At 33.5% G+C, this 14,072-nt stretch overlaps 1 protein-coding gene across 1 annotated transcript in view; it reads left to right on the forward strand.

The window, feature by feature from the left end:
* STK3 (serine/threonine kinase 3) overlaps positions 1 to 14,072 on the forward strand; it is a gene marked incomplete at its 5' end in the record, with an annotated part of 334,603 nt that overhangs the window by 248,037 nt on the left and 72,494 nt on the right. Inside the window, 1 exon segment of the mRNA XM_084230531.1 lies at positions 13,271 to 13,463. Within this exon segment, the coding sequence (XP_084086657.1) occupies positions 13,271 to 13,463 (193 nt within the window).

Genomic DNA, 14,072 nt, shown 5'->3' on the forward strand with positions numbered 1-14,072 from the left:
AATATTTTTCTTAGTAGTAAGTAGCTTATCTTTTCATTGTTAAACAGTCTTTCTCAGAGCAGTTTTTAGTTTTTTTTTTTATTTCAGTGACATCATATTTTATTGAGATAATTACTTGATTTACAACACTCTTTATAATTTGGAGGTATGGGTTCACACATCTTCAGATGTATATTACCACACTTACACCTACCACCCAAGCACCCAGAATCCTCCACCATGGTCGACTGAGCTCCCTTCACCTTTGGTAGCATTAATTCTGAAGTCAGATTTCTAGGGTTTGTTTTGGTTTAATTTTATCTGTTCCTTTGTTTTATTTCTTTATATTCCACATATGAATGAAATCATCCAGTATTTGGTTTATTTTAGAAGTTTTTAGCTTTAACATTACCATATTAGTTGTTTTCTCATGGATCTGTGCTGGTATTTTATCTATAAACTCAACACCAAACTTTTGTTACACAAGTTTTCTCCTCTGTTTTCTTCCAGAAGTTTACTGGTTTTCCATGTTACATTAAGATTTATGATCCATATTAAGTTAATTTTTGTGAAAGTTGTGAGATGTGTATGGGTCCTTTTTTCAAAAGATTAGTTGCTTATATTTTTGTGGGTTTGTTTCTGGACTCTATTTTGTCCCATTAATATCTGACTGATTTGTGTATCTATTCTTTTGTCTATACTTCACTGTCTTGAAATCTTATAGTTTTATAGAAGTCTCAAATTAGATCTTGGGGTCTTCCAACTTTATTTTTTCTTATTTCAATATTATATTGGCTATTCGAATGCTTTTGTCTTTACATTTAATATTTAGAACTACTTTGTCAATGTTTACAGATTCGTTTGCTAAAATTTTTACTGGAATTAGGTTGAAGCTTTATATTAAGTTAAGAAAAAATGTAATTCTCTTAATCCATGCACGTGGAATAGCTCTCAATTTATGTAGATCTTTCTTTCATCAGCACACATAGATTCTGTACATGCTTTGTTAGACGTGTTTCTTTTTGTTTATTGAGGTATTAAAAATGTTATTTTATTTATTTATTTATTTTAAATAAATTTTATTTTTATATTCCCCATACAATTGCAACCCCCTTATTTTGACCCCAATCCCTCCCCTCCCAACCCGCACCTCCCATAGAATGTCTCTGGTTCATAGTTTTTTGTTGATTTTGATTTTCACTTTCTTATAGTTATTCATTTTCCTGGTCCCTTATTTAAGTTTTCTAGATTCCTGCTATGAGTGAGACCATCCTAAAAGTGTTATTTTAAATTCCAAATTTCAGTTGTTTGTTGCCAGTATATAGGAAAATGAATAATTTTTTTTATAATACCCTTTTATCCTATGATCTTTCTATACTCATTTATTACAGGAGCTTTTTGTAGATTCTTTTAAATCTTTTTTGTAGATTATCATGTCATCAGAGGCTAAAATAGTTTTGTAACTTTTATTTTCTTGTTTTACTGCACTAACTGACATCAGCTTTGTTTGAACTTTTATATGTTTCTTTGTTCTCACAAAGTTTCTGTTTTCTCCCTTTTTCAGAAGGATATGTCTTTTTTACATTCATTTAGTATAGAAAGCAGACATGCTACTTGCCTACAAGAAAATTGCAGTCTAGTGAGTGAGGCAGAAAAGTAAACTGATTGATCATAATACAGTATGTCAAGCACTGTGATAGAGGTATGCATAAAGAACTGGAATTATTGTTTCATTGTCCCTCCATTTTCTAACTTTTTATCTCCTTTAAAAAGTTCCCTTCTCTGCTTTCTTTTTCAGTCAGTTATATTTTGACTGTTTTAAAAATAAGGAAAAAATTATTGCAAAGCCTTTGTTTCTTCATTTTACCAAATCACATTCTGTCCCACCATTTATTACCCTGTGGCCAAAATACTCTCCAGCAGGGCTCTCTTCAAGGCAACTTTGTGGGTAAGGTGAGATCACTCTTGCACATAATTTTTTTTTTTAAATAATAAATTTTATTTTTATATTCCCCCATACAATTGCAAACGCCCCATTCTGACCCCAATCCTTCCCCTCCCGCCCCCTGCCCCCCAAAAAGTGTCTCTGGTTCATAGTTTTTTGTTGATTTTGATTTTCACTTTCTTATATTCATTTTCCTGGTCCCTTATTTAAGTTTTCTAGATTCCTGCTATGAGTGAGACCATCCGGTATTTTTCTTTTTCTTTTTGGCTTATTTCGCTGAGCATGATCCCTTCCAACGCCATCCATGTTGCTGCAAATTGCATGTGTTTATCTTTTTTGAATGCTGAGTAATATTCCATGGTATATATGTACCACATCTTCTTGATCCAGTCATCTATTTTTGGGCATTTGGGCTGTTTCCAAACCTTAGCTATTGTAAACAGTGCTGCTATAAACATAGGGGTGCAGGTGCTCTTTGGAATTGATGTTTCTGTGTCCTTTGGGTAAATACCTAGGAGTGGAATTGCTGGATCATATGGAAGCTCTATGTTTAGTAGGTCCAGAAATCTCCACACAGCTCTCCATAGTGGTTGGACCAGTTTGCACTCCCACCAACAGTCTTGCACATAATTTTAAGTGTCCATTGCTCATCCAAGTTATTTTTTTTTGCAGGCAGTGGAGATGCAGCTTTGAACCCTAAGGATGAACTCAGGCAATTTGGGAATAAGCAGGCTTTTTGTAGTTGGTAGTTAAACCGTAAACAAAGATGGGTTTGTGTAAAAAGTGTTTAAAGAAAAACAGGTTATTGCTTCTGCCTGTACTACTTCTTGCTTCAACCTTATTTCCTTTATTAACTCCTTTTCCTCAGGAGTCATCCTAGCCTTTGACTGCTTTCAAAAGAAGAGGGAAAAGCTCCTCCAAGCTTCAGTTAGACAAATGCTCCTGTGTGCTCCCTTGGTATCCTGTGTTTACGTTGATGTGAATATTTATCTTGCTGCCTTTGTCTACTTTATAACTTTCTAAAACCACTAAACTTTACATTTCTCAATGATAAAAACTATTATCTTAGTACACTTCCTGGCACACACCAAGTATTAATTATACAAATGTTTAATATTTGTTTAAAATATACCTGTATAAAATTGTTTTGTAATAAATTTTACCTGAGTTTACCCCTTATTACTAGCATGGAACTTCAAGATTATCAACAACATAGTATATGTTTATATTTAAAAATTCATAAGGATGGTCTCACTCATAGCAGGAATCTAGAAAACTTAAATAAGGGACCAGGAAAAAGAATAACTATAAGAAAGAAAATATCAAAATCAACAAATAACTATGAACCAGAGACACTCTATGGGGGGTGGGGGGTGGGGAAAGGAGGGGTTGGGGTCAAAATAACGGGGTTGTAATTGTATGGGGAATATAAAAATAAAACTTAAATAAATAAATAAATAAATAAATAAAAATTCATAAGGTACATATAGTTTACTAAAATAAGTCATATTTTTTGATTAAATATATTTTAAAGTTTCTACTTGCTGTTAAACACTATTACAGTAGAACATAAAAGGAGTAAGAAAAGGAAAGATAAGGAAGACTTTTAGCCCTTAGTTATATTTGCTCTGAGGCCATAAGATATATAATCATAAATCCTTTTATATAAAAACAATGATAAGGTAATATGAGCATTTGGTTTTTCCTACTGTATGTTCCTGTCCAGAATTAACAACTACTCATTGAGCTCCTGCTCTTACATGAAGTCATTAGGGAGATTATTGAAAGTAGATGACATGTCCTTACGAAACATAAACATTGCATATTTAAAAATATAACTTATAGCATGATAGTGGTTATAGTAGTTTAAAATATATCAGGTTTTTTTTTTTAAAGAAAACAGTGATCACTAATTTCTTTCTGTAAGTTGTTAGTAGTGTGTTAGTAAATGTAATAACCTGTTTTATGAACCTGTTTTATCTGTTTTAAATCTCCAATCAGTGGAATTTATTCTAGTTTTTGTCTTTGGTGCCATCTTGTGGAAATTTTATAAACTGCTTGGAAGAATAGTTTTTAAAGGTGTTATTTTTATTTTAAAATTTTTTTCATTTTATAATCTTTATATTTTGTTAATCCTTTGACATGCTTTTGGCTGTGAGAGAAAAGAGAAAAGTCATGGCTCAGGTTGCTTTTACTTTTTAATTTACTCTATTGTATATTAGTATTATGCACAGGGGATGTAAGATAATCTTTTGTTTGGAAACTTTTTATTTAATGCCAAGAACTTGTGCAGTCTTGCATCATGGAGCCTCTGAAGTCCTGCCCACATGCTTTCTCACCATTTAGTCTTGTTGTACTGATGAACAAGTCTTTTATGACTTTTGGAGATCTTGAAAGCTTTGATGTAACTTTAAAACATGCCTGTGAACATGTGAAAAGTTGGGATGCATGAAGGCAGAAGTTTCTGTTTGTTAAAGAAGGTATGTCAAAGAGAACAGCTGTATAAGCTATTGTGCCTGTTCTGTAGTGAAATAGAAGGACCACCTACATACAGTAATGGGAAGGAAATTTATTCTTTGTACAGATTTTGAGATACTGAATATCTTGCTTATTTTTAATTGATGAATACTAGTTCATTACTTATCTCACCAATGGAAGTTGTGCTTAAGGACAGCTATTTGAAGGAGAATATTTTTGATGTTTTCTCTATAGTTCTTAGCTCAGTTGAGTTGAACTGTGGACTGTTACATTTGTAATACAGGGATAGTAGACACTGCAGGGTGTATCCCAGGTCAATGGGATATGTTCTATCTTTTCCCATGTTTAAAAATGCAACTTGCAGAGTCTGTTGAGTCACACCAGTAGTTTTACTTCACTATAGAAGAGAGACTTTTAGTTTAATGGTATGTAGAACTCTGTCATGGTATGAGACATAGGAAATGTACAAGAGTACCCTTTGATTTTTGCCTTTCCTAACTCAAGTAATGATTAAAATGTATTTATTGACACCGTTCAGCATGTGAGCATGATCACCAATCCTTGAATTTAGTTATGTATAGAGAAGTAAAAGACTCCTGCCTGTGTTTTCATGAGTTTTATGCTTTTTCTTGAAGTTGCACTGTACATGCCTAGTAGATTTCTTGCTCGACTCTTTCACTGAAGTTAAAAATTAGATCTATCATGTGCGAGTAACAAATTCCATTTTTTCTTAATTGGGCACGGTGGTGGGGATGGTTCACAAATAGCTGGCATTATCTATTTTGTTTTCTGTCTTCATCTACTGGCATCAAAAATAGCATCAAATAGCAAAAATAGCATCTACTTCATCAAAATAGCATCTTTTGGAGTTTTCTTTTTAGACTTAGTTTAATCTCTTTAGGTTTAGAATATTGCAACTTATTTTTGATGTTATATCCGATTGTCCCACAGTTTCTAGAATATATTGACTTATTTCTGTTTCTTTCGGTCACAAGGTCTGGTTTTGGTTCCCCTCAAATCTGGATTTTAGTATTAACCCTCTGATCCCAGTCTCTCTACAGCCTTCTGCTGCTGCTGCTGTTCCTTTAGTTTCCAAGGTTCCTAACACTTCTCTGCCGATCAGCTTATGCTATACCAACACTCTATAAGATGAAGGCCACGTCTTAATGCCATCAAATTTATGTAGTGCTTTCCATTCTAGCCAGAATATTTCTATTTGAGGTTGTTTTTTTCCAATCTAGAATGCCACTGTCTACTCTTTCCTAATTATTATCATGGAAATTTTATCTCAGTAAGTTCAAGTCCTGAGGAGGATAACTTAATCTTAAGGATTCTTACTTCAGTAGTTTGTTGTTTCTACCTATACTAGGTGACTTATTCATTGATTGTCTTTTGGATTGTGAGCTCAAGTTTGGTTAGATTTTATGTCTGAGAGTGATAGGAGTTCTGGGTTGAAGGTTGAGTATGTGTCCCTCTTAGGTAGATTTTTATTTCCATTAGGCATCTGGGGTGTTCCCATATGGGAATTATATTAGGTTAATTTCTCGGCATGGGATTCTCCAGACTATGTGGGTCATGTTGGAAAGCCTAGACCTATCTCTGTACATTTGAAGTGATACACCCTATACCACTCACTGCCCATCTTTACCTGTAACCCAAATGAGAAAGACAAGTTTGCATATCATCTCCTGTGCTTGTCAGTAAAATTTTTTTTTTTTGTCTACATATTCACTGAGGATATAGATCTTCCAGATTCCCAGCTTTATGCAAGGGTTTCAGTTCTACTTGGAGAGAATCCTAAGACTTGACTCTTACTCCCCTTTGTCCCCTGAAATGGATATCCTGCCACCACCCAACCCTGTCATCACATGCCCCTAATGCAGCTGTAGGCTCACTTTAGCTTGTTTTCTCCCTCTGGCTCCCAGGTTTGTTTCTGTGCCTTTGGGATTTCCTTTAGGACCCCAAAAGCTCAATTATGCATTTACAGTATATTCTTACTTTTATTGTTAGTTGTTTCATTGCCACCCCTTGATTAGTACCTCTAAAATGCTTTAAAGATATCTAGACCACTATAATATTGCAAGATTTGTTTGTTATAATTGTTTCTATATTTCTTATACATTCTTTTTAAAAAAAAATTTCAAGCTGTAGCAGAATCCATAACCATTAGAATCGTCTAGTTGAATCAAAGCCATTTAGATCACTGCTCTATACTGATTGTGAACTATTATGTAATTATATTAGCAATAAAGAAGAATTTACTATATCAAGAAGAGAAAATTAGAATATTTCCAATAGAAAAACTACTTAACTGAGGAATATCCTATCATTAATGTTATAATTACTGTCCAAAACGTTTTTGTAAATATTCTTAAAACAAGTCAAATTGTAGCTGATTTAAACAATTCTCTAAGATAGTAGATGTTGCAAATGTCAAGATACCTAATGTGGTCTGATTTCTGATTATTTCTCAGACTGTTATAACATAAATCTCTTAGCAATGGAGTAGGATTTCCTAATAATGTTTTCAAATATTTGTATTCCATGTGGATTTTATGATTCATAACCTGGATTATCATCAGTACTCTGTTTTGCATTCCTGGCACATGATGACCACTGATTGAAAATGCTATTATATTCCTTACTGGAATTGGCTGCTTTCTACAGTGGGGAAGCATCTGTTCTGCAGACCTTTTTCTATAAAGTATCAACATGTTTTTCTTTGAGTTTTCTTTTTTAGGAATAACAGAGTACATATAAATGAAATATAACTTTGGGGAAAAACATCATAAATAACTCATTATAAATAATGTAAAAAATCAAATTAAATGTTAACAATAATCAAAAATACCAAAATATTTTGAGTTAATGAGTTTTAAAAAGTAGTGTTACTGAAAAGTCTCAACACTATTACCAAATCATTAGTTTGAGTTTTCTAACTTTTTATGAACTAATTCTCATTCCAGTGACTTTATTTGGATGCCATCCTCTAGTTAGAAAATTGAATGTTTACTCATATTTTTAAGGTACTTTCTACTGTCAAATTTAAAAGTTAGATTATTCTTTTGCAAAGTGATTATATAGTAAAAATAATGTGCAGCAAAAGCAATCCTTTGCAAACCTAACTCAGTTTTTATGATTTTATAGATTAAGCCAATTGTGTGAATCTAGAGGCTTCAGTATCCCTTTGTGGATTCAATTCTAATATAGAATATAGGAAAACTGAAAATATTATTTCGCACCAACCAGATGTTATGTTTCTTGTTAGTTTAATGGTCAATACACTGAATCTTTCAAGGATAAGAGACAAATGACTCCATATATAAAAATAGATTTAGTGTTTTGGAAAAAACTGGTTGCGGCCATGATAAAGTAAAAAGTAAGATAATAAACTAGCAGATTTTTTTTTTTTAAGAACTGATAGAAAGTCAACATTTCCTACTTCCTCAGTGAGATCTATTGGAAAAAATTCCAATAGAAAAATTCCAGCCTCTTAATGTTTTTTTTTTGACTAAGTGAAAATCAGTTTATTTATGTGTGTTCCTATTTCTTCATCTCTTTGCTTAATGATACATGTTCTAGCTAACCTTAAATATGAATAAAGTTAGACTTGAGAAGTGCTGTAGATAATTTTAATGGCCTCACACAATTGAAAGTTAGATCTTCAACTTTAGAATCAGAATCGCCTGGTTAGAATCTCTAGTCTCCACTTATTTGTTGTATGACTTTGAACAAAGTATGGTTGAACTTCAGATTATCATTTACGCAATGAGGATAGTAATACCTCACAAGATTAATAAGATTAAATGGGAATAGCTAGCTACTCCCTACAGAAGTCTTTAGCATAGTTGACTAACTCATTGATAACTTCTTATTTTCAAATGATCAGCTGAATAATTCTTATTAATAACATTCCTTCCACAACTGTTCAGGAGCCATTCTGTATTTTATTTTATTTTATTTTTTTTTATACTTTTTTTTAATAGAGGCATGTTTTTTATTTGTTTGTTTGTTTGTTTTGTTTATACATGCACTGGGTACAGTCAGAAGCGCGGGAGGGTGAGAGAATTCATCAGAGCCAGAGTGGGGAGCAGAGCAGGAAGAAGGAGCGAAGTACACTGCTGAGGGGAGCAGCAGGCAGCAGGAGAGGTCTGCGCGCCATGTGGGACCCTCCTCAGGTGGCCGGGGAGCAGGCGGGGATCGAACCGGCGCCGCAGAGGCCGCGGGCAGCTTCGCAACCCAGCGCTCAACCGCTGCGCCACCGGGGAGGCCCACCATTCTGTATTTTATAATAGGAAGTTGGTTTCAATAAAACTGCACGAGAACCTTACATAACATTGTCCTTAGTTCTGTGCTTTGGCGCAGTAATAATGAGGGTTTAACATTCACTCAATAGATTCTGTAACGAGTACCAGGCTCTGTACTGGATACCAGGAATATGACTATTAACAAGATCTGACTACTGCCATTATGGAATTCAGAATCTAACGGGAGAGTTTAGCAAGTCAAGTGTACAGACAATTACAGAATTGTGTTGTGTGTGATTGGCACACACTTGGTGCTATGGCATGTAATTCAAACTTAGAATGTCTGTGTTGAAAGGGGATGACAAGTGTGGTTCTGTTGAGAAATTGTACTATAAAGTACCCATCCAGATTTACATATATATGTTACATTTCTAGTCTACTCTTCCTTAAAGACCTAACTTAAGGTCAGTCTTCTCTGTGAGACGTCCTTGTTGGAGGTTCTACTCTTGGTACTCCCAGTGTACTTTGCTAGTAGTTTTGTTTTTATAGCACTTAATCATGTCTTGTATCAGCCCAATATATCAGTGCATTTTTGTTAGCCCTCAAATTCATTAAAATATCAAAATGGAGCAAAACCATCTTATTCATTTTTGCACCTCCAATGTCTTGTCTACTTCACATAGTATAAATGTATAGCAACTGCTTGTTGAATGGATTAATGATATAAATTGATTCATTCATTGAATTTTTTTATTAAGTACCTACTGTGTGCTCGATGTTCTGAGCATAATGGATTCACCAGTAAAAAGAAGTCTCTGCCTTCATCAGACTTACATACTAGTGGTAGAGAAGGTGGGAAATGTGCTGTGAGAAATACAGAAAGATGAAAGAATGATGGAGGCTTCTGTTTTAGATAGGTGATCACAAAAAGCCTCACTAAGGAAGTGACATCAAAATGGAGACATGCATTAAATAAAATATCAAGCTGTCTTGAGGAAGAGTATTCCAGGCTGCAAGAGATCAGCCAAGTGAAAGGCTTGAAGGAGGAGTATGCTTAGAATGCTCAAGAAACATCAAAGGAGGCCAGCATGACTGGAACATGATGAGTGAGAAAGAATGTGATAGGAGATGGGATTGACAGATATGACTGGGCCAGATCACATTTGTCCATGATAAAGATTTTGGATTTTATTCTGAGTGTAATGGAAAGCCAAATGCAGGGTTTTGAGCAGGAGAGTACTGTAATATAATTTATCTTTTGAAAGGATCAATCTGCCTGTTGTGTGGTAGTCTAAAGGGGGCAAGAATGGAAATATTCAAAACTGTTATACGCTATTTTAATAGTCCAAGTGAGAGAAGATTGCGGTTTGGACTAGAATGGAACAAATAATTTTAATGGAACTATTTGGGAATAGGAATTGGTGACATAAGCTGTTGAAGTTGTGAGCCTGATCCTCTAATTTAAGCATTCAGTAAGGTAAATATACCACAGTTATTTAGTAGCATAAAAGATTTAAGGAATTAAAGGACTAGTTCTGTAGTCTCAGTTCTGTTTTAATAGTTGTGTGAACTTGGAGAAATCTTTGTGGACCTTAGTTTTTCAAACATAAAATGAGAGGTTTATTATTAAGAGTCTATGATCTTATAATTCTATGAAAATATAAGTATGTACTGAATGCTTACTGTATATGGAATACTGTATAAAACGCTAGTAGATTCAGACATTATAAAACTCAGACATTATAAGATTCAGACATTATTCAGACTTATAAGACATCCATATCCGTAAAATACTTACATCTAAAAAACGTTTTACAAAACAGTTACAACATGAGATCATAAATTTAAATGCAAAAGTTTGCAGATTATAAATTCTACTGGAGTTTGGAAAAATGGATAATTAATAAAGATTGCATTAACCTTGAACATTACTTGATCTAGGACTGGATGGGATTTAGTTAAAATGAATGAAGGGTAGAGTATTCTGGGTAAGGAAAAAGCCATGAGCAAAGAGGAAGTCTTAACGTGCTTAGCATGACACAGATTTATGGCATCTGGAGATTCAGTTAAGGTCAGTCTAACTCTGTTGGAGGATATGTGAACAATGGGAAAATAGGATTGGCCAAATAGAATTAGATAACATGGAGGATATTAAAATCCAGGTAAAAAATGTTTAACTTTTAATGCAGGCAAGAACTGCAAAACCATTATATGTTGTTCAATAGAAGATATTGTAATACACATAGTATTCAATTAAGATTGGTATAGTATGTAAACTTTGAATAGTACATGAAGCTAACTTGTTCCTAGTAGCATGTATGTATATCTTTCTTCATTTAATCAGCAACACTATTTAAAGAAATTAAAGTTCAGAGAGTTTAAATAACTTGACTAAAGTTCTTTTGCCTAGTAAGTGATTCGGTTTAACTGATATCTATTTGGTTTAAATTGACATCTGTCTGATTCTAGAAGGTCAGTTGGGAAAGATTCCTCAATCAGGAAATTCACCTGCAGTAATGCAGGTATGAGGTAATGAGGAATTTACTCAGTAGCAGTGGGAATAGAAATGAAGATGAGGCTGAGAATTTTTTGAAGAAGAACTTGTTGACTCTATATAGAAAGTAAAAGACAATGAATATAAAAAGATATTGATGTTTTTACTCTTGGATAGCTAGCGAAGGTACCTGTACTTTGTGTGGTTGTTGTTGGGGATGGAATGAAACAGGAAGGATAAGAGAATGATAAAAATGATACTACTTAAATATTTAAGTAGTAAGTACAATTTGGAAACCTCAGCAATTTCGATAACTGAAAGTATAAGAATGAAGATTTCTTCTAAGCAAGGGACTCATGAAGAAGAATATCTTAAGACTGAAATATAATAATTTATTATGTAGATTTAGGAAGAAGACTGTCAACTGAGAATAACAATGTTATTCTGCATTGACAAAAGAATTCATTCTGCAATGAATAACAATGATGTTCCTACTTTTTGTGTTTTAATTTTGAGTTTTGTAGGAACTATGTTTTACTTGTTTCTGTTTAAAGTGGAATAGATGATGAACTTCAGTGCATGATCAAGTTTTTCCAAATAGCACATTTATTTAGTGTCTCAAACAGAATTTGTTAATTTTTATGGCCCTAATACAGTGTATCTTTTGGTAAACATTCTAAAGATCATTTTGTGTTTATATTTGTTACTGACTTGATTCTTCTGTTTAAAAACTAATGGCTTATGAAAACAAAAACATAGGCAACAAAAGAAAAAGTAGATAAATTGGACTTCATCAAAATGTAAAACTTTTGTCCATCAGAGAAACTATCTAAAGAGTGAAAAGACAACCTACAAAATGTGGGTAGATATTTGCAAATTATATATCTGATAAAGGATTAGTATCCAGGATCTATAATGAACTTCTACAACTTGACAATGATCAAAAAACTGTTTTAAAATGAGCAAAAGACTTGAATAGATTTTTTTTCCAACGAAGATATACAGATGGCCCATAAGTACATGAAAAGATGTTCAACATCACTAACATTGGGGAAGTGCAAATCAGACCACAGTGAGATGCCACTTTATATTCATTAGGGTGGCTGTTCTCAAAAATAGAAAGTAAGTATTGGGGAAGTGGTGGAGAAATTGGAACACTGCATACTCCTGTTGGGAAGACAATTTTGGCAGTTCCTCAAAAAATTAAACATAGAAAACCGTATGATGTAAAATTGCACTTCTAGGTATATACCCCCCAAAATGGAAAGGACCTCAAATAGATAATTGTACACTGGTGTTCTTAGCAACACTATTCACAATAACCACACAGTGTCCATCAGCTAATGAATAAACAAAATATGAGATGTATATGTGATATATATATATAGTTTGTGCACACACACACAATGGCATATTAGCCTTAAAGAATAAAATTCTGATACATGTTACAACCTGGGTGGACCTTGAAACGTTATGTGATTCCACTTATGTGAATAGAGCTTAACAAGGGATTGGGGGAGGGGAGGGAGAAGTGAGTTATTTTTTAATGGGTATAGAGTTTCTATTTGGGGTGATGAAAAAGTTCTGGACATGAATGTTAGTGATTATCACACAATATTTTAAATATACTCAATGTGGCAGAAATGTACACTTAAACATTAAAATAGCAAACTTCATGTTATGTATATATTTGATAACAATTTAATCACTAAGATATGTAATCACAATAAAAGTTAATACCCATTGTGCAGGATTATAAACATCATTATTTCTGTATAACAAGGTTGTAATAGAACCAGTGTGTTCTGTCTTTAATGTACTGTCTTTTAGTTATCTTGTCACCATTTTGTTAAGCGTTGTTTTGATAATTTACCTGTCTTATACCCTTACGTTAAGAACCAAATATCAGTTGTCTATTTCATCAGATAATTACAGTTACTTGAACTTTACTTACCTAAAGTTTAAGGTTCTTTTGGATAACTTTGGTTCTTATGATAATATTTGCATGTGTGATTGTTAATAAAAATCAATAGTAACAGTTTTTTATATGCTCATACTGTTGTTACAAATTAAGAAATCCAAATGTCTTAGAAAATTCTTCCTTCAATGCAGTATTTTTGCTCCCAGGATGAAGATGAGCTGGATTCCCACACCATGGTGAAGACGAGTTCAGAAAATGTGGGCACAATGCGGGCCACAAGTACAATGAGTGAAGGAGCCCAGACCATGATTGAACATAATAGCACAATGTTAGAGTCTGACTTGGGGACCATGGTTATAAACAGTGAAGATGAGGAAGAAGAAGATGGAACTATGAAAAGTATGTGGCTTTTTCCCATTGAATATTAATTTTCTAATTTGCATGTGTATACTTCTATAGAAATCAGGATGATTCTGTGTACTTTTTTTAGCCAGTAATGGAAAATTTTGTTCCTTGGCTTTAATTAGCAGTAAAAAAGAGTGTGGCACAAATAGACTTAATTTTTTTTAAAATATACCAGAAAGCAATACATCTTTAATTTAGGGTTATGGAACTTTTTTCTGTTTAAGGATGCTAGCCCATAACTTAATTTAATTTGCAAAGTATTTTAGAGATAAAAAGATAGTGTTCCTAACATTTACTTTTCTAATTAAAAATGAACCTAAAATTCTGTTCCAGTAAATACAACATAATATTTTTTCATGTTGTCTGAATTATCAGTTAAGCCACAGTGATAGAGGGTTGCAATCTAAGGGAAGAAATAGGTCTGAGGCAGGAAAAGAAGAAACAAGAGAAAGAAGGATCAAGAGATGGGTAACTCACTCAAAGCTTCAGTTCAGTGTGTATTTACCGCTGCTTGTTATGTCATATGTGAGATGCAGTGCCAGGACTGCTGCAGGGGCTAAAATGATGGGTAGGACATTTTTTCTGATCTCCATTGCTTACAGA

This window comes from Talpa europaea (assembly GCF_964194135.1).
Source record: "Talpa europaea genome assembly, chromosome: 3".
Classification (NCBI taxonomy): Eukaryota; Metazoa; Chordata; class Mammalia; order Eulipotyphla; family Talpidae; genus Talpa; species Talpa europaea.